This window comes from Puma concolor, chromosome B4, assembly GCF_028749965.1.
Source record: "Puma concolor isolate L17-30 chromosome B4, mPumCon1.1.hap2, whole genome shotgun sequence".
Lineage (NCBI taxonomy): Eukaryota > Metazoa > Chordata > Mammalia > Carnivora > Felidae > Puma > Puma concolor.
In genome coordinates this window covers 14,466,399-14,491,723 of record NC_141673.1, presented here as the reverse complement: position 1 = coordinate 14,491,723, position 25,325 = coordinate 14,466,399, and the positions used below count along the sequence as shown (strand labels likewise).

The 25,325-nt window shown below is 44.9% G+C and overlaps 2 protein-coding genes across 3 annotated transcripts in view; one reads left to right on the top strand and one right to left on the bottom strand.

The window, feature by feature from the left end:
• Positions 1-10,374, top strand: part of TIMP3 (TIMP metallopeptidase inhibitor 3) — a 59,175-nt gene extending 48,801 nt beyond the window's left edge. Inside the window, exons 3-5 of the mRNA XM_025926830.2 lie at positions 4,452-4,563; positions 5,270-5,391; positions 6,457-10,374. Coding sequence (XP_025782615.1) covers positions 4,452-4,563; positions 5,270-5,391; positions 6,457-6,654 — 432 coding nt within the window. The 3' untranslated portion in view covers positions 6,655-10,374. The remainder of the gene's footprint in view (positions 1-4,451; positions 4,564-5,269; positions 5,392-6,456) is intronic.
• SYN3 (synapsin III) overlaps positions 1-25,325 on the bottom strand; it is a 467,188-nt gene that overhangs the window by 295,656 nt on the left and 146,207 nt on the right. For both annotated transcript variants that reach the window (XM_025926829.2, XM_086712422.1), the window contains exons 5-6: positions 15,983-16,139; positions 12,414-12,503 (exon numbers count right to left, since the gene is read on the bottom strand). In XM_025926829.2, the coding sequence (XP_025782614.1) occupies positions 12,414-12,503; positions 15,983-16,139 (247 nt within the window). The remainder of the gene's footprint in view (positions 1-12,413; positions 12,504-15,982; positions 16,140-25,325) is intronic.

Sequence of the window (25,325 nt, the reverse complement as noted above, 5' to 3'; positions counted from 1 at the left end):
TACAGTGGAGACATGCTCCCAGGCTGGCGCAGCGGGGGACAACACGTGGGGAACATTATGTCCCAGCTGGTCCCGGGAGGGTCCCATGGGGAGGCCCACTGGTCATGTGCTTTGCAAGTCCTGACTCTGGGCAGAACAGATTTGCTGGGCAATTGGAATGCTTGGCCCCTGGGGACTTCCTTCCTTCAGTGGTCTGTCTAATCAAATGAGCACTATAGCAAGGTCTCGCCTTTGAAGCTCCAGCTGCAAGCCTCTCTGACCCTCCAGCCCACAGGGAACTGTTCTCTTCTCAATGCCTGTAACTCTTTCTGGTCTGGGTCTCTCGTCCAGCCCTCAGCAGAGACTGCCTGCATTGTCATGTGCTCTGCCCCCCACCCCTTGCTAGACAGCCTGTTCTGTAAGAGAAAGGCTGTACACTTGGTATCTCAGTCAAGCATCTAATGTCTCTGAAACTCAGGTTCTTGGTCTGCAAAGGAGAATAAGTTGTGGGTTGAAAGGAGTTCATGATGTAAGACAGCACCCAGCACAGTTCTCATCTCTGGCAGCCAAGCCAGAATTATTTGACATAGTGATGACATTTCATGCTGTCAATGTAGGGTGAAGAGCAGGCATTCCATAAGAAATACTCAAAGCCCCCCAGATCCAGAAACTTCTTTCTTACATTATTTGTCTCTTTACCCCAAGGGAAGCTAACTTCTTAGAACTTTTGTGTACATACTACCAAGAGGGGAGGCCCAGAGGCTCATAGAGTCCAATGTGGTGTGTGTCTACACACAATAGAACATTATTCAGCCTTAAAAAAGGACATCTTTTCATTTTGACAACATGGATGAACCTGGAGGACATTACGCTAAGTGAAATAAGCCAGACACAGAAAGACAAATAGAGCATAATCTCACTTTTATGTGGAATCTAAAAAAGCTGAACTCACAGTTGAACCTCTCACAGAAGCAGAGTAGAATGCTGGTCACTAGGGGCTGGGGGTTGGTGGAGATGAGGAAAAATGTTGGTTAAAGGGTACAGACTTTCCGTTCTGTAGGATGAATAAATTCTGGAGATCTGATGTACAGCATGGTGACTGTAGTTAATAACACCAGATTGAGGGGCACCTGGGTGGCTCAGTCGGTTAAGTGACTGACTCTTAGTTTCAGCTCAGGTCATGATCTCATGCTTTCGTGGGTTCAAGCCCCACATCGGGCTCTGTGTTGGCAGTGTGGAGACTGCTTGGGATTTTCTCTCTCCCCCTTTCTCTCTCACCATCGCTGCCTCTGTCTCTCCCAAAGTAAATAAATGTTAAAAATAATAATAGCAATACCAGATTGAATACTAGAAATTTGCTAAGAAAACAGATCTTAAGTGTTCTCACACACACACAAAAGGTAACTATGGGAGGTGAGGGATGTGTTAATTATCCTGATTGTGGTAACTATTTCACAATGTATACATATATCAAAACACCCTGTTGTATAACTTAAATATATGCATTTTTATTTGTTGATCATACCTCACTAAAGCTGGAGAGAGAGAGAGAGAAAGAGAGAGAGAGAGAGAGAGAGAGAGAGAAAACAACCTGCCTAGTCTGAAGTTCAATCCAGCTTTAAATCTCTGCTTTAAAAGATAAGGTTGGGCAAAGAGCCATGGAAAGAAGAGGAACAAACCTTTCCCTCTGCTGATAGAAATTTCAGTAGAACTAGTTTTAAGCTAACTTTTAGTGAATAATGTGCTCCAAGCACTATTCTAAGTCATTTAATTCTCAAAAACATTTTATGGAGTAATACGTTACCCCATTTTACAGGTGAAGAAACTGAGACCCAAAGAGGTAAAGTAGCTTTCCAAGTGGCTAATAAGTGGCAGAGACAAGAATCAGACTGGCTGTCTGTCTCCAGAACCAGAGTTTACCATTAATCCTCCAGTGCTTTGACTGGATTTGATTACCTTTAACATCTTTTCCAATTCTGAGATTCTCTGATTCTCTGATTGCAGGACACTACAAATGTATTACAGTCTTCCTAAATTTGTCAAACCAATTCTCAGTCTCTATGCATATAGACCTAATGATACTTTTGGGATCAATATTTAGGTCAAGATGGGATCATTATAAAGAAAAGATAACGAAATGAGTACCATCTGCCTTTACCATATTGTCACACTCAAAAGTGACGCGAAGTGGCAGTGCTGTGTCTGTCATACCCAATCACTTACGATGTATTAAAGTTCTGATACTGCATGCAAGTGCTACAAGCCCTGTTAAAATCAAGATTCCTTCAAATTCCAAAGTAGTGAGAACTGAGCAGCTGAAGTCACTGGACCCTAGACAGGGACTGATCCTCACTCATAAAGCAGAAAGGAGATGAAGGGGAAATACCAACAAGGATGTACTGAGGCTCTGATAGCCTTGGGTCTGCAATATTTCAGAGCGAGGACTAAGTTGAAACATTTGCCAGGAACTCAAGGAACATCCACACCAGAGGAGAAGCTGATGGGCACAGAGGGAGTGCAGGGAATGTTCTTGGAAGGCCACACTGGATGGCATGCACACAGCAGTGCTCTTAAGCATGGTTCCTGTTAAAGCCAGAGAGGCACCATCCATCACTGAGGAAGTGGGGGGTAAGATCTGACCCGCCCCTGCTCCCCCGCGGCATAATTGAAAACTGAGTGTGGACAGCACTTCTCACAGTGCTTGGCTGCGTTTCCTAGTTCAGCTGGTGAGCCTCTCGGGAGAAGAGGGCTAAAAGAGAGGCCAGGTAAATTAAAACCATCTGCACTGATGGTTGCACACAATTAGGGCAGCGTTCCCCTTAAAAAGGCAGAGGCTCCCAAACTCTGTGGGTCCAACAGACACTCTATGACGGTGGAGGTCCTCGTGGACCACCTACCCCCACCATCCAGTCCCCACTTAATAGAAAGTAAGGAGAAAACCTGGCCCATTAGTACAAATGGGAGGCACTTAGAAGAGACACCAATGAGGCGATGTCTAGCTTTTTATTAATTACCATAAGTAAATCAATAACGCATGCCAGGAGCTAAAGGAGAGATGTTGTCCTGTTGTAAACCCCTGGAGACCACCAGCCATCCAGGGCCTGTGTGCTCTGAGAGCTGGGAGGATAATGGGATTGGGCAACACCTCGCTGCCCCCTTCTACCTTCACCCACTCACACAGTTAACAGAGATTCCTTGACAGATCTGAACCCATGTAAGACTCGTGGCCATGACCTGGAATCACCAAGTGGGTCCAGCCTCGTTATGGTCATACCAGTGGCTCTGAGCACATGCACATAAAGGAGGTGCAACAGCCATAAATAGCATTTGCCTGTATCAGAGGCCCTTGGGCATGACTCTGTGAGGCCACAGGAAGAGAGACCATAGGATAATGGTTAAGGGCATGGGCTCTGGAGCAGATGTGCCCATCTGGAGTCCTGCTTCTGCCATTTGCCAACCATAAGGCCTTAGATTAGCCACTTAACCTGCCTGGGGCCCAGGATCCTCACCTATAATAGTTCCTGTCTCATGGGGATGTTATGGGGGTTAATATTAGAGTGGGATTTCTCAACTTTGGTACCACTGATATTTGGGGACAGATAACTCTGCTGCAGGGGCTATCCCATGCATTACAGGATATTTAAGAGCATTCCGGGCCTCTCCCCACAGACGCCGGTAGCAGCCACACCCCCTCCCGTTTGTGACAATCAAAAATGTCTCCAGACACTGTCAGATGTCTCCTGAGGTGGGGATAAAACTGCCTCCAGTTGAGAACCACCGTCTTAGAGGATGTTGTAGATAAAAATGGCCAAATATCACCATTTTCATACAGTTCAACTTAACAATTATAAAGTGTTTAGTTTAAAAATCTAGAAATTTTGTATACATGTTTATAGGCTTTGCCTGGGGTAAAGGAAACCAGTGCTTTCAACAGATGCTCAGAAAGATAAAAGCATGGAGAACCCTGGGCCTGAGTTCAACTTCCACCAACCAAACACAATTTCTGAGTCCTTGTCTGTAAAATGGGTACAAGAATGCCTACCTCTTTGGGTTCTTAGGAGGAGACAGTGAGGGGAATGTAAATGGAATGCTTTTATACACTGAAAAATGTCATGGAGATGTCATCAGAATGCTGGCCATCTGCCTTTTCGGCACGTGGGGGTCAAGGTTGGTGAGGTGGGCAAGGACCCCTTTCACAGCAAATTGTATGGATTTCTAGAAAGGTTTGGGATCTGAGAAGAGCATATGTCTGGTGCCGGGCTGTGGGTGTGTTAAAACGGAAGGTGTGACTGGCTGTATGGGAAGGTTTCTCCAGGATGGCACCACCGTGGCTCAGACAAGAGGAGGAGAAATGGCTGGGGAGGTCAGTGGCCACACGATGGTGGATTAAGGGAGTCAGATTCCCATAGAACAAATGACAGCAGGCTCTCTGAGCCCTGGTCCTGCTCTCATGACGTTCCTTCTGCCCACAGATGTACCGAGGCTTCACCAAGATGCCCCACGTGCAGTACATCCACACAGAAGCTTCTGAAAGTCTCTGTGGCCTCAAGCTAGAAGTCAACAAGTACCAGTACCTGCTGACAGGTAACAGCCAACTCTAGCATTTAGGTCAGGGTTTGGCCAAGGTCCAGCAGTCCTTCACTTCAGAAGGCTAGAGAAGGAGTGATTGACCCAGAGGTGTCCTTAGGACTTTGGCTTTTCACCCAATGAATTATAAGGACTGTCTGGTGTTGAGTGCACTTGGCTTGGCCTATGGTAGGAGCTCAAGGCTCTACACTGAGCTGGGTTTTAGTGTGGATGCCACCACTGGCCCTGTGACGGAAACGGAGTTTTGTCTAGTTTGACACATTCTCAGCTTTACTATATAAATCAAAAGGGATTGCTAGGACCTGTTCCTCTATACCCCCACAGTCAACCTATTTATTAGGTCTGTTTGTGAAAGTTACCCACCTACAGGCAGTCAGTGTAGGAAAGGAAAAAACAAGAACAAAACCAAGAAACCACTGATGGGGACAGGAAGGGTTGATCTCCGTCCCAACTCTAGGGCTTCATGGGTTTAAGAAGCAAGTCATTTAACCTCTCTGAGCTTTGTTTTCCCCACCTGGGAAATGGGGACACAGTTTTCCCTAAAACGTATCAGGAAGGATGAAGTAAAATCACAGGATTGGAAAGTATTTAGCCCAGTACCTGGTCTAAGGTGGGTTCTCCGTAGGTGAGAATTCTTTCTCACCAACCCTGTGGTTGGGCTCTGGACACAACAACTCTCCTCTTGTCCTCTTTCCTCCTCTAGGCCGCGTCTACGATGGTAAGATGTACACAGGACTGTGCAACTTCGTGGAGAGGTGGGACCAGCTCACCCTCTCCCAGCGCAAGGGGCTCAACTACCGGTATCACCTGGGTTGTAACTGCAAGGTAATCCCTGGAGAGGGCAGGCAGGGGAGGTGCTGGCTCACGGCCCCCAGAAGCATCAGTTCCTGCTGTACTGGGCACTGGGCCCTTCTGCATGTCGGGCCAGAGCGGAAGGTCGGGTGTGAACAGGGGTGGTGAGGAATGTTGCCCCCTGGCTGAGTGGTGATGAAGGTGGGGGAAGAACGCCTTTCTGCTATAATCTGCCCACCCGAGGCTGCCCACTTGGCAGCAGCTGGGGCATGAGGACTCTTCAGTGTCCCTGGCCTCTCCTGTGGCTCAAGGTTGTGGCAGATACCAGATCCTTATAGTGGCAGGTCCTGCAAGCAGTCCCAAGTGAGTTCACCAGGGCAGCTGCCTCACTGATGGGCAAGCTGGCACAGGACTACTGATACCAAATGCTGCGGAAGGTCTAACCAGGGCCAATTCCTTGACTCAAGCGCAGAGGTCATGGCACACAGCCTGCCTGCTGTGGGAGGGAGCTGGGCAGTTCTCTCACTGAATTCTCACAACTTTGTGTAGTGTTTATTACTACTATGCTCATTTTGCAGATAAGAAAATAGAGGCTCAGGGAGCTTAAGTAACAAGCCCTAGGTCACACAGCTCCCCGATTTCACACAGCTCATGTGATTTCTAGTCGATGGCAGCTAGATGCCCAAAGTTTATGCTTTAATCTTTCTAATTCCTCAATTTCCACAACAGCTGAGATCTCTCATCCTTGCTTGTTACCACTTGAGAAAGAAGAGTTTTCTCAAATGTGTAGTTCCACCACTTTCTGGCTGCGTAAATCAGAGCAAGTTCCTTAACCTCTCTGAGCCTCTGGTTCCTTATCTGTAAAGGGAGATAGATCTGTTATAAGAACTAAAGAGAATAGCATAGAAGCACTTAGCAGGATATCTGCTACACAGTGGCACTCGGTAGGTGTTAGTGGGTGTTACTTACATTATTTTCACCAAGGGACTGATATGGCTGGGCTCCACCTTCAGTGCTCTGAATCCAGACTGGAGCAAGCATCAGGACTGGGGCCACCATGGCAGAGCCCACCAACCTTTGGCTGTTATCTAATTGCAGATCAAATCCTGCTACTACCTGCCTTGCTTTGTGACCTCCAAGAACGAGTGCCTCTGGACCGATATGCTCTCCAATTTCGGCTACCCTGGCTACCAGTCCAAACACTATGCCTGCATCCGGCAGAAGGGTGGTTACTGCAGCTGGTACCGAGGATGGGCGCCCCCGGACAAAAGCATCATCAATGCCACAGACCCCTGAGCACCAGACCCTTCCCCACCCTTCCCTCCCTTCCCGCTGAGCTTCCCTCGGACACTAACTCTTCCCAGATGATGACAATGACATTAGTGCCTGTTTTCTTGCAAATTTAGCACTTCGAACACTTAAGGAAAAGTCTATGCTGTCATATGGAGTTTATTTGGAACCATCCTCCTGGCCCCACCCTGCCCCTTCTTTTTGGTTTTGACATCACCCATTTCCACGCGGGAATTTTTGGTGCCATGCCAGAAAGAATGAGGAATGCACACTCCTCTTCTTCGTGATGATATAATCTATTTTTTTAGGAAAACAGAAACCGAAAAACTACCCCATTTGGGCATTGTAACACCTACCCCTCTCTCTTCTCCCCCACCTCACCATCTCCCAGACCCGCTTCCCTCGACCCTTGTCCTCCATCCCAGTACATAAAAGACACAGACAAGGAAGTTGCTGAAAGGTCAACTGTTTCAGGATGAGTCCAGGGCAGCAAGCAGATAGACTCAAGGTACGCAGAAGACCATATACACTGAGGAGATGCTACTGCATTGTCCAACCAGACTATGTCTGTCTGTGTCTGCACGTAAGAGTGAGGGAGGGAAGGAAGAAACTGCAGGAGAGGGTCTGAGAGGGTGCAGCACACTCAATTCCCCCCAGCCCAGTGATGCTGGGGTTGACCAGATGTTTCTGAGTCCGGCAAGCAGCCAGGACAGAATAACAGAACTTTCTTAGTTGATGAAGACTTAAACATCTGCCTGAGGTCAGGAGGCAATTTGCCTGCCTTGTACAAAAGCTCAGGTGAAAGACTGAGATGAATGTCTTTCCTCTCTCTATCTCCCACAAGACTTCCTCCTGGAAAACTCTGGTAGATTTGGCCGGGAGCTTGCCTTTATGTAAATCGGAGGAATACACACATCACACACTATCCACAGATATAGTCAAGTAGAGCTGGGTAGAGAATACTATTTCCAAAGTAGGGTTTAGCTCACCTAGGGGGATGTGTTTGTATACACATTTGCATATACCCACACGGGGACATAAGCTAATTTTTTACAGGACACAGAATTCTGTTCAATGCTGTTAAATATGCCAGTAGTATAATCTCTTCTATTTTGTTGTCGTTGCTTGTTTGAAGAAAATCATGACATTCCAAGTTGACTTTTTTTTTCATTTTAATTAAAATTTGAAATTCTGAACACCCTCGACATCCCTTTAACTGGGGTCATCTGACCTCTGTCCCTCTCCTTTTCTCCTGCTTCATGTTTGGGGCCTTCATTTAACTGCCTTACTGGCTTGGCTCAGATAAGAAAGTTAGTATGGGTCAGGGGCCTGGGCACAGGAGGGAAAGCTGCCTTGGCTAGACAGCCACTTTCCTGGATTTTGGGACAGCCTGCTCTTCTCCCAGCTCACTGGTGGGCGAACACCATCTCCTGAGGTCCTCACCTCATGGGATTAAAATCGGTGGTCACTAGGGAAGCCTGACTCTGCAATCAGCTGTAGGGTTTTTGTTGTGTTTTTTTTTTTTTTTTTGAAATAAAACTATAATATAAGTTCTCTGATTAAATAAAATTATTTTCAGTTTAAGTGTTGAAAGTGAGATGCCAAGAGTAGGTGATAATGCATATTTCACAGAGTTGGGGGTGGTAGGATGGTGACATTTAACATGATCACTCTGTCTCTTCTTTCAGATTATGGCTATTTTCCTCTTAGTATTTGTATCTTCAGTTCATTCCACTTTAGGAAACAGAGCTGCCAATTGAAACAGGATTTAAAAAAAGAAGCAGACAACACATTGTGATGTCTTGCACACACACAGACACACACACACACAGACACACACACATGCAAATACCCAGGCAAGGTATTTGGCAGAACTCCTGAGTGGGAAGGCAGTGCAGGCATCCAGTTTCCATGGTATTCATTGGATTATCTTGTACCTTTCACCCTATGGTCATGCCATTTGGCAGGTGGGAAACGGGAGGCTTTGCCCTCTCAACACAGCTGTGTAAGCAAAAGGAGCTGAGGTCACGGACCAGTGGTCTTTAAAGGGTAAGCCCAAGTCCTTGGTGTTCTGAGATTTTCTTGATTTCAACCTCCAAGTCTTACAAGATGGAACCCCTGACCCAACCACACAAGTGCCCTCTCACAATTGGACATCAACATCCCCTCTATGAAGCATTGGCCATTCTTGGTCCTTCATGGGGTCACCTCCACTCACACAAGGAGGGACCTGGGGTGAGGCCTGAGCATGAATCATCTGAAGTTTCCCTGTAGAAATGTTGGTGGAACCACAGTCCCATCTGTCAGGCCCTGTCAAAGAGAATAGCAGGTCCTGGGCAAAGAAGGGTCCTTTGCAAAGCGATGTTGGCAGAGGGCGGTTTTTGAGCTTTCTATAAGCTATAGCTTTGTTTATTTCACCTGTTCACTTACTGTATAATTTAAAGTCATTTATGTAGCTGAGACACTTCCGTATTTCAATCATATCGTGAACGTTTTATTTTGCTAAATCTTGTGTCATGTGTAGGCTTTAATATGTGTACATTGTGTTTAAGAGAAAAAAAAAAATGAAACCCACATGCCGCCATTTTCCTGAATCAAATTCTAAAGTGGAATGGAGGGTAAAATACTTCTACTGTGCAGGCAGCTAGACTGGCGAACTGGAGAAATGAGAAGGAACTACCACTTGACACTAATCCCTCCTCCTCCCTATCAGCATCCCAGTGTTTTCTGGAGTAGGAAGGAGGAGGGAAAACAGAAAGTACATCCATGTCCTTGCTCTGTATCAACTGGCACTGGGCAGTCTGCTGGTCATTCCCATTCTTTTTCCCCCCTTATTTTTGACCACTCAATTGGGAAGCCATGATTTCTTCTAAAAACCCAGGGCCATGGGAGCTGTGATTCCAAGACCTCTTGGCCTCATCTGGTCATCTCTTCTGCCTCCCTATCCAGAAAGCATTATACCTGGGGCTCTCTCCTCTCAGACCTGTGCTCCATCTGTCTGGGTAGATAATACCAGAGACTCCCATCCTTTACCATCACCCAGCTCCATACCTACATCATGGCAGTCATGGTACAGCCCATGAATATCATTTTTCATATGATGGTTCTTGAACAGTTAAAGAAACAAATGACTTATTGGAACAGCTCTGTCTCAGAAACACTGTGGCCCCTAGGAGAAAAGTACCCTCCCCTGCCCAGCCTTTCATCTTGTGTTTGATGATCATCAATATGGATTACCCCAAGATGGCACCCAAGGGTTTGGCTCCTGGCTACCAAAAGTAAAAATATCACTACAGTAGTTTTACACAAGGAAAACACTTTAAAAATCTGACGATAGAAGCAAAACAAAGTGTGAGAATGTAGGGGAGGTGGATATCAACAGCCTCCAAAAATTAGCATTTGGAAGACATGAGGAGGGAAAGAATTTAAGACCGGTTCGTGCTCTCGGGGGAAGGGCTTCACAGATCCTCCCATGCCCTCACCTTTCCCCTTAGCCAGTCTGCTGTCCTGAGACCCAGAAGTGATGGAGAGAAACCAACCAGAGAAAACCCTGTCTGGAAGGAATGTATTTGTTGCTAAATTTTGTAGCACTGTTTACAGTTTTCCTCCATGTTATTTATGAATTTTATATTCCGTGAATGTATATTGTCTGTAATGTTGCATAATGTTCACTTTTTATAGTGTGTCCTTTATTCTAAACAGTAAAATGGTTTTATTTCTATCACACACCTGTAGTCCCTTGCCTCCTTATATCCTGACTGCCACTGGGGGTAATATAGACAGCAGAGGGCCTTGGAAGCTGGTCCCACCGGTCCTGGCTGCAGGCAAATGAACATTCCCCTCCCTTCATTCACTTCTAGGGCTTGAGCCCACCCTGCCCCAGTCCTTTCCCAAGGTAGGAGCAGGCATTCTAGATTTCCCCCCAACTGCTAATCCAGCACTGACCTTGCTCCCTGTTTCTATGGCCAGGGTTCTCCATAGCTATACAGAATCTGGATTCCTATCGAATTAACTATTAGTAGTTCAAGTATTCCCAGACTGGAGCCCTGACTTGGCTTTCCGTTTTCATCTAAGAATCTCACACCATGAAACTGAGAGGGGAAGGTTGCAAACATCAGTGCCTGATGCCAAACACCTGCCTGAAATTCCAAGTATGGCTTGGCCTAGTTGGAAATGCTAGGAACTCAAGAGGTCCCACTATAGCCGTGAGCCCCTCCTAGAGCTTACAGCTGGACCTGTCATCCTCAATGAGTTGGATTGGCTGCAGACCCCTCACCCAACTTTCATCCCATTGTTGACAATGTTCCAGGTATAGCTTTTGCCCCTATTTCAAGCTAATCTACTTTGATCACCTATCATATATCAGGCACAGCACTCTACACACATGATTGCATTAAATTTCCACAACCCAATGAGGTTGTCCCACTATCATCCATAGTTTTTAGCTGAGGAAGCCAAGACTCAGGTTAACTCATTGCTCAAGACCTAGTATGTTGGCAGACTAGGATTTAAATTCATTCTGGTTTGATGATAATCCCTGAATTTTCTCTATACTGTTCATACTTTGTTGGAATATGCCAGGTTCCACTTACCTTTCTTGTTTTTTAAATTTTATTGATTTATTTTGAAAGAGAGAGAGAGGGGGGCAGAGAAAGAAGGAGAGAGAGAATCCCAAGCAGGCTCCACACTGTCAGCGCGAGCCTAACTCAGGGCTTGGACCCACAAACTGCAAGATGATGACCTGAGCCAAAGTTGAACACTTAACTGACTGAGCCACCCAGGCGTCCCTCCACTTACCCTTCTTATTCCAACCAGCATATCTTGGATTCTATGACTCTCATTGGATCAGATATAAGGGAAAGATAATCAATGGAAAAACCTCTCTGCCTGTTTAGACTGCCCCCACCTGGGGCCTGCAGTCCTACCACTCGTGTGGTAGAATTTCCAGGTCAGCAGCCTGAGCGTGGGATTCTACGAACAGGCCAGTCCCCAGCTGGGACATTCGGATACCTTTTTAACCACACTGTTGCCCAAGATTCACATTCCTTACATGGCAAGCATGGGGACATGGCCCTGCATTCCTTTGACCAGTTTAAGAAGACCACCAAACACACAAGCAGATATATCACAGGCTATTTCCAGCTGCCCAGAACTCTTTCCACCCAACTTCTTTTGGTTGTGGGATAAAGAGCTCTCCACCTTTTCAGAAGATGTCACCCCTCCCACCCAGCTGTCCTATGAATGGGCTCGACCATGTGCTCCAAGCTAAGCTCCAACCACTTCCCAGAGACAACCTCAGGTACATCCATAAGTCAGAAAGCAAAGGGAACACACAAGGAAAGTGCCCTTCGATGATCAATGCAAACAGAATACAACAGCTTTTATCAAAATAAAAGTTGGAACCAGGTTCTGCCCAGGGCTCAAGGGAAACAACATCCAACCTTTGAAACATCTTTTATCTTTATTATCAGCGTTTGGCTCCAAAATGCCAGCTCAAGTTGTCCCTGAATTTGCTGAAAATTCCCAATATCCCAAGGGATGCCATCCACCTTTGTCATTTGTCCTGCTACCTAAAATTTCACCTGAAGACTTTATTCTTTTCCTAAGAAAGCCAGGTATTCTCACAGGACATCACAACTCTTCCTTAGAGCCCAGGCAATCGGGGAGTGGCCCTCAGCCCACTCCTCATCCAACAGGACTGAAAACATGGACATCTGTTTTCATTCCATATCATTAAGATAATCAGAGTCAAAAAGGACACTCACCATTGGCTTATGGTTGGGGAAAAACGTTTGCTCCACAAGTGGGAACTTCTCAGGACCCAGAGAATGGAAGATCTTAATGAGTTGAGAGAACTAGGAGAGAAGAGGAAAGAACATTGGTCAATCATTGTTATCCAGTATGGTGGAACTTCCCACTTGATCCCAGACCTCCAGTATCAGACTATTCTGAGCTGAGCGGCAGTAGCTGTTCCCTGTTTGCAGGATGAAGACCAGATTCCTTGGCTGGACTCTCATCCTCTCGATTATCTGGTTGCATAAGCCCTTCATTCCTGCCAGGCCGCTGAGTTCAGCTCGCTTACATTTGACGAGCATTTACTACCCCCTCAACATTTCACACAAGCACAACGTGCTGACACTCATGCCATGTCTCCAGCCTGCAAAGTCTTTCTTTCTAGAGAGGTAGTACTACCTAACAGTTTAGGGTGTAGACTCTGGATTCAAATTCTCCACCACTTAACTAGCCCCATAAGCCTGGAAAGTTGCTCCAGGCTTCTGAGCTTCAGTTTCCTCATTTGTAAGTGGAGAAAGCAAGAGATCCAATATTGTAAGGATTAAATATGCAACGTATTAAAAGCTGTATCTGGTCCCTAGGGGCACTTGAATGTTAGATATTATTATTTATCATAAATACAGCTGACCCTTGGACAACATGGGTTCGAACTGTGCAGGTCTACTTACATGCAAATTTTTTTTTTTTTTTTGATAAATACAGTACAGTACTGTAAATGTATTTTCTCTTCCTTATGATTTTCTTAATAACACTTTCTTTTCCCTCACCTACTTTATTGTAAGAATACAACATATAATACATATAATATATGAAGTATGTGTTAATTGACCATGTATATTATTGGTAAAGCTTCCAGTCAACAGTAGGCTATCAGTAGTTAAGTTTGGGGAGGGGAGTCAAAAGTTATACAGATTTTCAGAGTTGGCATTCCAACTCCTGCATTGTTCTAGGGTCATCTCTGATTTCTCTGTTTTTATAACCACGCTCTTCTCCAGCAGCTCGAGCAGCATCCCTTCCACACCTGGCTCCTTTTGCTTTAGCACTTTCTGGTTTCACCGTAGAGGTTGCTAACATCTCCAGAGCTGGGTGGTAAGCTTCTGAAAGGCAGGCCTTGAACTTAAATTTTTCTCCATCAGCCCACACCACCCAGCACCCTTGGGAGCTCATTTTGTTCTTGGCACTGTGCTTTGATATTGGGATAACAAGCTAAGCATGGAAGACCAGGCCTTGAGGGGAGACAACGTGGGCAGATGGCTGAGATAACAATGCCTTTCTGGAGGAAAGCAAGGGGATTGAGAAGCCTAGAAGAGGAACAGAGAAGGGGTCAGGATGACTCCCTGGAGCAGATGACACAGAGAAGATGGAAGGGCACTTCAGGTATGCACTGGAGACCCTCAGTGGCTGTCATAGCTGTGGCCCTGGATCCAGGGGACAGTGAGAGAGGAGGACGAAGGGTGATCCATGACAGATCCCTGGGAGCCTTGGAATTTATCCAGAAAGCAAAAGGGAACTCCTGGTGGACATAAGTGGGAAGAGCATGGAAAATTCTGATCAGGATTAAGAATGCTACAATTTGTGGCCTATGGTGGGTGTCCAATGGCTAGAAGGCATGCCAAGTCTTGTACCAGACTTGACTTGGGAGTAAGTCAACACTAATGGCTCAGAGAGAATGGGTAACTTAAGAACTTTCTACAACTAGACTTGGTCTGCAAACTCCTGGGGTATAGTCTGCAGGTGTGATGCAACATGGAGTCCAGTTAGAGGGTTTGAGGGATCTCAGAAATATGAGAAATGATGGAGGATCTCTCAGTTTACAGATAAGGATGCTGAAGTCTAGAGAGAATATGTAACTCTATGATCAAGCACACGAATTTTGGAGATGTCCAGCTCCAGTTTCCTTATCTGTACAATAGAGACATTAGCAAAATCTACTCATCAGGGTGGTTCTAAAGATCAAATATAATATGTATGTTAAGAGTTCAGCATAGCACACAGTGCTACTGAATGGTAGCTGCTACCATCACAATGTCTATGTGGAAAAACAAGGTAGGGGGTGTGGGCTAATGCTATCTAGGTCCTTTTCCAGAATCTGGGATGCCATAGGCCAAAAATCTCAGGGTAGAATAAAGAGACCAGAGCTATGATAGCAGTGGTTAAAAACTATCTACATCTACTAAATTAATGTATATATCCATTCAATAAATATTGAGCGCCAACTCTGCAGAGACCTTGATGGCATTCACTATTTACTGAATGAATATAATAATTGTCACCATGTATTGAGTGTGTACTTTGTGGCAGCCACTTGTATTAACTCACAACCTTACCAGGATGACCCTATTATTATCATCATTTTACAAATATGGAAAATAAACTCAGAGAGATTAAACAAGTTGTTCAAGATGATACAGCTCATAAATTGAGGCTCCTGGAACTAAGGCAATCCGGCTCCAGAGCCCATGTTCTCGACCACTGCCCTCCCACCAGGAGGCCAAGCAGAGGGAAATAAAGCAAGAGACAAGATGGCTTAGAGCTTCACAGAGCACACTACAGTACGTACCCCCAGCCTCCACATTTCCTGTCTCCCTACCCTGCTTTATTTTCCCTTTTGAAAATTTTTCAAATTTTCAAAATTTCAAAAATTTTCCCTTATGAACCACTTCTATGACATATTACATATTGGGCATATTTATTAATAGACTGCATGTGCCCCTGGTCACTAGAATATAAGATCCATGGGGCAGGGATTTGGGTCTGATCTGCCCACTGCCATGTTCCTAGGACTTAGAACAGTGCCTGGAACATAGCAGGCATTGAATAAATATTTGTTGCATGAATGAATTACTTTGGTAGGGAAAACAGATAATACACAAAAGAATGGATAAATATATCATCCTAGATGGAGATAAGTATTGGGGGGAAATAAAGCAGGCTAAGGGAATTGAGAGTATTTGGGGGAGTGGTATCCTTGGAGAAGCCTCTTTTACAGGTAACATTTGAATGAAGACTGATAAATCAAGGGACGAATGAAATTAATGAATACAAAGCAGGGAAAATCAGTCTTGGGGGTTGAAGAGACGTGGCTTTAAGTTCTGGTTTCACCCCTCCCAGGCTACATGACCCTGGGTGAGTTCCTTAGCTGCTCAGAAACTGAGATTCTTTTTCTGTAAAATGAAGTAATGTCTACTTCACATGATAGCCATAGTTTGAGCACCAGGCAGCACGATTTTCAGATTAATACACAGTAAGTGCTCAACAATGCCTACTGTTAATAAAAGTGAAATGATTTAATATAAGTAAGAACAGTAAGGTACCTTAATGTTACCACTAATGTTATTTATAAGATAACACTGTATCGTACCATGTTGTTATATCGTATTCCTTAGGCAACAATTACAAGAAGAGGCCTGCTTATTGAGTTGCTTAAAAAAGACTCATTACTGAGGCCTCCATGCTGAAGGATGGGACGGGCCCGTTTCAGGGCTGGGACGCCACCCACTGCCGCCCACCTCACTCCAGGTCAGCCTGGCCCATCACCTACCACCCAGGGCTTGCTGCAGAAGTTGTAGACAGAGTAGAGGGAGTTGACAGCAGGCAGCCCTCCGTACTGGAGGCCGATGACCAGGCTTCGGTAGTCTTCGCCCAGCGCCATGCTGTAGGCATGCTGGCGGACCAGGATGAAGTCTGGCTTGAAGGATCTGCAAAGAGAGGGGCTGGCAGTAGTGTCACCACATTGGGTATTGACGGAAGGCCAGGGCATCGGGCCACAGCCTGCTGGGGATAGCACTGACCTGGCCTGGTTGCTGCCAGCAGGGAGCTCTCAGGTCAGAATGGGGAGGGGGTGGGGGAGTGTGGAGGGGGACAGTTGGATGCAAACACACAGCAGCTACAGAATCAAAGGGCTGAAAACAACTCACATCTTATCCATTTTCTTTTTTAGGTGGTTTTCTAGATTTTCTACGTTGAACAAACGTTCATTTACAATCAGAGGAAAATGGATCAAATAACTCAGTGAATACACTGCCGTTTTTACTAGGCAGCACGTATTGCCTCACTGAATCCTCATAGCTTCCCAAGGACGCGGGCATTGCTGCCAGCAACTGCATTTTACAGATGAGCACCGATAAAGGGAATTTTCACCTTTACGTTTGTGTGTTCCAGGCTCCCAGGGAAGCTATACTTTAACATTTACCAAGGTCAAAACGACTCAGCAAAACCTCAACGCATGGGATCTGTTTCTTCCCTGAGTGCGCATTGTGTATATCTGCTTTGTTAAAGAAAATAACCAAAAAAAGGAGCATTCTAAACACAAAAGATATGAAAAAGTAAGAAAATTCCCTGGTTTCTGTAAGATTAAAGTCATACAGCCCTGCAATTATTAGAAACTTAAGATAAAGCCTGCAACTTTCTGAAATGTTCTTTGTCTAATAATTTGTAAATTTTATGTAAAAAAAATGCATATAGCTCTCCATCAAATGTTTCCTTACTGGAGCACTCTCCTGTTTCTAAAAACCGTGTGTCCCTGGCAGCTGTCGTAACTGGGGCTCGAACAAAACTCTCTCTTTCTCTCTCTCTCTCTTTTTTTTTTTAAAGAAATTTCCAAAACGTTTGTTCATTTTATGTGCATAGCACCGAGGCTCACAAAGATTAAGTCACTTGCTCAAAAAGACATACTGCAGGTACATAGCAGGGTCAGATATGTGTAACCTCATGGCCCTAGTTCTCAACTACCATGCAGCATGGTATGTATGTATATATACCTATATATACGTAATATGTATATATTTATATATACCCTGTATATTTCAAACATGTCCCTTTTAAGTAGCAACCTCTGGAAAGCAGCAAGAGTATTAATATGATGGCCAAGAACATGCCAGGCTCTTTGCTGGGCCCCTTTGGAGACATGATCCTGATTAGCACTTACAAGCAGATCTGGGTAAGGTTGGGACTATTTCTCCACTTTATAGATGGGAACACACAGCTCAGAGAAGTCATAAACTTCCCCAAGTCACAAAGCTGGGAAGCAGGGGAGCCATGTGTGAACTCAGGTGATCTCGCTCCAAGTCCATATACTCTTCTTCCCTCCATCACATGGCTCCAGGTGGATTCACACACTGTTTTGCTCACACTGCCAAGGTCCCATCTATTTCTAGATTCCTCACTTCTAGCTCACATGAGATAATCAGCTTCCCAATGGGTGGGTGGTTTACACTCAAAATGGTATGATATGTTTGTCTCACCCAGAGTTAAGACACTTAGCTTCAAATAAACTGTTTCTCTTTAAAATAATTCAAATGTAAGTTAAAATAACTGTCAAATGGGAAGGACTTGTCCCAGTGGAGACAGAAGGAAAGAATGTGCAGCAGGTGCAGACATTTCCCAAATTGTTCTGAGCTTGGGTCTCGTTGTACACCCCAGGGCCTGGCACCATGGAGCATACATGGGGTGTAGTAAGTATGTGTTGGAGGAATCAATGATGTACATGAATATTACTTCCTCGTCCCTAAAGGAAATGGCAAGGGTCTCGCCCATGAAGTTGTAACTCATCCCAGAGGAGACATGTGGATGCTGACATCTTGGGTATGGCTGACACTGGGCTCATGGAAATGGTCAATCACATCACTCTGTAGTTGGGTTAGAGGCTTGGAATTATTACGCCTATATCCTTATTGCATTCTTAGAGCTGAACCAGTCCAACTAATGGATTTTACAGATGGGGAAACTGAGGCCCATAGCAAGGCAGTGATGTGTCCCAGGACACCAGGCAAAACCATTGCAGAGCAGGAGGTCGCACCCAGGTCCCTCCTCTGGCCTTCCTGCTCTTTGTGCTCCACTTCATTGGCTCTTACAGCAACAGAGGGAAGGAAAGAAGGGGCGAGTGGCGGGTCTCTAACAGGGATCTGATGACAATACAGAGCACTGACAAAATATAGCCATATTCTGCTTTCATTTGATTGTAAAAGTAACACATGTTCATTGTGTGTAACAAACAAAAAAAAAAACCCTTGAAAACACAAAAATGTCAACAGAATTACTTGTAATTCTCAACTCAGAGAAAATCCCTAATAACCTTGTATGTACTTCCTTATATGTACATTACAATCCAATGATCTATTTTTAATGTATATAATATGCATTCATACTCATAATTGACTTCATGCTTTCTATTAATTATTACTTTCCTATTTTCCACATATTATAGTGTAGGCATTTCTCCTACTAACAAAATATCTTCAAAAATATCCTTTCTTGGGGCGCCTGGGTGGCGCAGTCGGTTAAGCGTCCGACTTCAGCCAGGTCACGATCTCACGGTCCGTGAGTTCGAGCCCCGCGTCGGGCTCTGGGCTGATGGCTCGGAGCCTGGAGCCTGTTTCCGATTCTGTGTCTCCTTCTCTCTCTGCCCCTCCCCCGTTCATGCTCTGTCTCTCTCTGTCCCAAAAATAAATAAACGTTGAAAAAAAAAAATTAAAAAAAAAATTCTTTCTAATGGCCACCTAACCGTCTACTGAATGGATATACCATAATTAAGTCAAGTTATCATCCACTATTATCAAGTAGGCTACTTCCAATACTTCACACACGTATATCTTTGCACACAAATCAATGCCTTCCTTTTTAACGATTTCCTTAAGATAGATTTTAAGAAGTGGGATTACGGGCTCAAAGGGTATGAATTATTTCTTTAAAGTACCCAAACGTACCCAAATCTTTTAAAGGTGTATACCACCTATTGTATATGACAGTGTCTGTATCACGGCAGCCCCACCAGCACAGCAGTTTTTTTAAAATACATTCAAAAAAATACATGTTTTAAATTTGATAAGCAACTTTCCCCAAGATACTCTGTATCCCCACAGCTGTCTTACCTTGCATATCTCTGACTTAGGTGAGTTTGAGTACTTCCATTAACCATTTGCATTTTCTTTTCTGTAAAATTCTGCCCACATCTCTTTACTGACGTGATTTCTGTGTATAGGATGCTGCCCTTTATCACACTGTCCTGTGTGGCAAAATTTTTACTAGCTGTTTGCTTGCCTTTTTTTTTTTTAATGGCTGTGCACCTTCAAAAAACCATATAAATTCATTTTCTATTTCCTTTTAGTCAAAACTATGAGTCTCTCCATTTTTTACTTCTCTGCTTTGATGATCAGAGGGTCTTCTAGGGCCCTGGTTCTCACAATGAGACACCTCTTACACCCAGCAGCGTGACTTTCCCCAGAGAAAACAGTGGCAGCAAACTTGGTGTCTTACTAGGGGTAACTCCACTCTGCCCAGGAGGAAATAATTAAAGGTCTCATGCTGGCTAGCCTGCCAGTTTTTCACTGTTTGTGGAGAACTCATAAGAGAGACATAGCCTGGTGGGGCGGAGCTGGGGTTGGGAAGCAGATCTGGCTCTCTAGAAAAAGAGGGTGCCCTTCCAAGATCATCTTCCAGGAGGAGTATCTGAGGGCCTATCTTGGGAGACTCCAATTCCAGTCCCAGATATTATGATGCACTTTCTCTCGAGGACTTCTAGAACTCACCTCTAAATTGGAATCTTTCTGATTCTTTGAAATAAAAGTAGCGGTCACTTCCTCTTTGTCTTTAAGGATTTGGAAACCTACCTCAAGATGCACTCAAAGTGCTCTTTCAAATTATACAGCCGTTCCTTGCTGAAAGCCCTCTGAAGGCTCCCTCTATCTGACAACAGATCCTAGACTCTTTACCATGGCAACAAGGCCCCTGTCCACCTCTCCATCCTCACTTTCTACCTTTCTCCCTCCCTCACCTCCCCTGAGCCACACTGACACCTTCTCTTCCTCTAACTCTCTCCCTGTATGCTCCTCCCCAAGTGGTGCCCAGGGGGCCTCGATCTCCTCACTTACTCATCAGCTTGGATGCATTTCCTCAAAGACACCTGTCCTGCTCACTCTATTGAAGTTTGCCCCAAATGCCATATTGCCCTATTTTCCTTTCTTTACAGCTCTTGTGGCAATTTTATTTCTCCTGTTTTATCTGTTTAGTCTTTTATTGCTGTCTCTTCCGTCTAAAGATGACAGCTCAATGAGAACAGAGGACGTGCTTGTCTTGAACAAAATAGACCATACCAATGTTTTTAAATGAATGACTGAATTAATGAACGTATGTATAAATGAGTGAACAAATGAATGAGAATGAGGTGAACTGACCACTGGAAAAGGGCGGGACCTCTTTATTTGTGGTCCTAGTGAAGAGAACTGGGACTGACAGCCAGAATTTCCAGGAGATGGCATGTGGCCCCTAACAACTAGGGACTGCCTTACAAGGTAACATGTTCTATACTTCTGGAGATATGTTAGCATCATCAAGAAAGTTTTAACCCCAGGGAATTCAAGATGGACCCCATGACCTCTTAACATTCTCAGGTAATAATATGTGGAAAAACAAACACTTAATATGAGTGATATATCTGGGCAAACCAGGCACATGTTATGGTTTGAATACTGCCAATCATTGCTACATAGAATGCACAGGGTCCTTCCTGACAGCTTGTGGTATGAGGGATTTGCAAGGAATGCAGAGAAATTAGTGAGTTGAGTCAGGCGACCTGTGGCATGAAGTTCTGCCCTCCATACCTAGCACCTCAGCCTCTCTATCCAGTCAAGGAATGGCCATGCCCTGATGTCACCCAACATCCAAGAATGTGGCCACCAGCAGTTCTCAGGCCCTGACAGTGGGCTGAAGTCCTGGTAGAGGCCGGAGACCCTGAGATGACAGGGACATGATCCCTGCTTTCAGGAAACCCACAGTCCAAGAGGAGTTGAGTGCAATTCTAAAGGACTAGGACTCACGAAATGCACCAATGAGTAAGTGAAATAGAGGCATGTACAAGGTATGAAGGTGGACCAAAGGTGTATTCAACTCTGTCTTGGGGTGGGTGTGGATAAGTGTGTACCGGGAGGCTTGGGTCTTAACAGGAAAGTAGGGGTTTGCCATGTGGGCAGGGGTTTGCAGGTATTCCAGGTAGAGGGAACGGCACCTGTAACCATCTTTTTCTTCTGAGTTATATGAACCATTAAGTTCCCTTTGATGCCTACACTGGCTTGACTTGGGTCTGTTGCCTGCCATCACTCTTGCTCTGACTAATATTGGGAGGAAGTGGCAAAGTTTGCAATTGGTTACATGGCTGGAATATAAGGTCTGAGGAGGTGGTGGCAAGAGATGAGGCTGGGTAAAAAGTCTCAATGGCTCTCATGAGCCCCTTCCTGCCCCCTTGTCTCTACGGTCCCACTGGGTCCAAGCCCTGCATCTTTCATGCCTGGGCAAGGCGGCCTCCTTCAATACCATACAAATCAGCACACCCCAGCTGGAGCCTATGCCTGGGTTTTCTCGTTATTTCAGCTTTAGACTTAATATGAGCTGTATCACTTGGGTCCCTGGTTCCAGAGCTTTCTCAGAAGTGGTTGTCAGTATTGGAGAGGAAAACCAAGGACAACATATAATTAAATGGTAGAGACGGGACAGGTGATGCACTGCTGGGATATTACTGGGTGCTTCGGGCAATATCAGGAGGCAGGGGGCAAAGCCTGAGTGACTTTTAACCATCAAAGAAGTGTAATGATTTCCTTGAATATGCAGAAGCTGTGGTGGCAAGAACAGATCTTGGCTAGGCTGTGCCTGGGACCTAAGTTAATAAGCAGAAGCCTCATTAATCTCAGCCACTTGACTGCAATTTTGTAACGGTCCCTCATTCCCTGAGGGTCAGGGTGACAAAGGGTGATGATGATGCTGATTTCGGCCATGCTGACCCATCACGCCCAGATCTGACCTCAACTGTGCCTGGGAAGGCTCTAGACTTTCTGACATAGGTGTTCACCAGCAGAGAGAGGCTTCAGGTTCCCTCTGAAGTGTCTCCACACTCCTTAATCCTTCTCTATCTGAAAACTCAACCTTGGGTACCAAATCTGGAAAAGTGAGACCAACAGAACTGATAAAAACCAGCAGAAACAGGTGTCCAGAGAAAAAGGACAGGGGGAGTTCAAAACACTGAAATGGTCTCCATACCCCTGAGTGTCTATGGACCACCGTGTTGTGACAAGGATAGAACAGAGAGGATGTGCACACTTTGCAGACGGAGAGCCATATGGAAGGACTTTGGGAGTTAGGGATGCTTCCCACCAGCCTGAGGACTGCAAGAAATTAGTCCAGGCTGAAAAGAAATTAGGTGGCAGCCAACCAACAGTCTGGCAAGGAGAGGACAACAGGATGCTGCAGCGAGGCTGTGGGGCCCGCACGGCAGCTGCCAGCGGCGCAGCATAACGATGGTGGGGAAGGGGCCCAGTGGGGCTTTTGGACGGCCGGGCTCTCTGATGAATCCCGTGGCCCCCTTTGTGAACCATTAGGAGGTTAATAAAACACAGACGTGAGTTGCTGGAGGAAGTGGGCTTCCTCATCTCCCTTCTCAGACTCAGAATCTCCATCTCTCTGTCCTGGCCTCTCATTTCATTTCAGAGAAGGAGTCCTTGCTGCTCTCTCCTTGCTCCACCCTCCTCTTCTGTCACTCTGGGGAACCCCACATGTTATGCGTTAAACTGTGTCCCCCCGAAAGGTACACTGAAGTCTTAATCCCTGTTACTGGTGAACGTGACCTTATTTGGAAATAGGTTTTTGCAGATTTAATCAAGCTAAGATGAGGTCATACTGGAGTAGACTGGGCCCTCATCCAATGACTGGTGTCTTTAGAAGAAGAGGGAAATTTGGATACAGACACACAGAGAGGAAGAGTAGAATGCCATGTGATGAAGGAATCAAAGACTGGAACGACAGGTCTACACTCCAAGGAGTACCAAGAATTGGTGGTAACCACGAGAAGCTGGGAAGAGGCCAGGAAGAACCCTCCCTACATCCTTGAGAAGGGAACATGGTGCTGCTGACACCTTGATCACACACTTCCAGCCTCCATCACCATATTGAGGATTCATTTCTCCTGCTGAAGTCACCCAGCCTGCGGTGCTTGGCCACAGCAGCCTCAGGAAATGGGTACACTGCCCATCGCCAGTATTTCCTCCTCCTCGCCACTTTCAGAACTTCCTGGCCTCCTTCGCTCTTGGGTGTGCTTATCCCCTGCTGCCTCCCCACTTCCCAAGACAATAACCCCAACCCCAACCCAACAATAAGAAACTACCACTTAAAAATTTTTTTTAAATGTTTATCATTTTTTTGGGGGGGGGGCGCAGAGAGAGAGAGGGAGACACAGATTCCAAAGCAGGCTCCAGGCTCTGAGCTGTCAGCACACAGCACAATGAGGGGCTTGAACTCATGAACTGTGAGATCATGACCGGAGCCTAAGTCAGACGCTTAACTGACTGAGCCACCCAGGTGTCCATTATTATTTTTTAAAATAATTTATTGTCACATTAATTAACACACAGTGTATACACTGTAGTCTTGGCTTAGGGAGTAGATTCCCGGGATTCATCGTTTACATACAACAACCCAGTGCTCATCCCAACAAGTGCCCTCCTCAATGCCCATCACCCATTTTCCCTTCTCCCCCAACCCCCCCACCCCACTATCAACCTTCAGTTTGTTCTCTGTATTTGAGTCTCTCATGGTTTGCCTCCCTCTCTGTTTGTAACTTATTTTTCCTTCCCTTCCCCTATGGTCTTGTTAAGTTTCTCAAATCCCACATATGAGTGAAAACATATGATATCTGTCTTTTTCTGACTGGCTTATTCATAATACCCTGCAGTTCCATCCACATTGTTGCAAATGGCAAGATTTTATTACAGGAGTGCTGATTCATAGGGTCACATGGACCCCAATGTTTATAGCAGCGCTATCAACAATAGCCAAATTATGTAGAGTCTAAATGTCCATCAACTGATGAATGGATAAAGAAGATGTGGTATATATATATATATATATATATATATATATATATATATATATGTATATGTATATATATATATAATACACACACACACACACACACAATGAAATACTACTCAGCAACAAAAAAGAAACTTCCACTTTAAGGCTAAAGATGGACTGACAAGTAATGTTCGTATTTACATAAAAGAATGAACAAATCAACACATCAATAAATGCATGGAGATTTGCTTGGAAGGATGTTTATCAAAATGTTACCCTGGTTATCTCTGAAGAGTGGGATGTAAAACAGGGGTTATCATATTCTTCTTCAGACTTTTTGGTACTCTTGGCATTAAAAAAGACAAAAGGCACAGAGTATTTTTACAACCAGGAAAAAACAATGAGGCTATCTTCATCTTGGGAAAAAATGATAAATATAACAATGATGTAACATCATGGAAAATGCTTATAAGACAATTTCATGTGACATAAAACAACAGAAAAGGGAATCTGTGTTATGACCATCATAACACAGTAAAAATTATGGTCCTGGAAGAGGAGATGGAAAATTCCTAATTTGATAAGGTGGTGAGGCTGCAGGTGATTTCTTTTGTTTTGAAATTTTCCACTTTTGTTATACAGTTGACCCTTGAACAACATGGGTTTGAACTGCTCAGGTCCACTTATAAACAGGTTTTTTTTTCAGTAACTACAGTACAGCACTGTAAATGTATCTTCTCTTCCTTTCCTAATAACATTTTCTTTTCTCTAGCTTACTGTGTTGTAAGAATACAACATAGAATACGTATAACATACATAATAGGTGTTAATTGACTGTATATTATTTTGGTAAGGCTTCCAGTCAACAGAAGGCTACTGGTACTTAAGTTTGGGGGAGTCAACCATTATATACAGATTTTGGACTGTGCAGGGGATCAGCACCTGTAACACCCTCTATGTTCAGGAGTTGACTATAAAACGGTTTGGGCATTAATCAAAACTTTAGGTTGGCATCAACAAATAAATGGATGTGAACCACACTGGCCTGG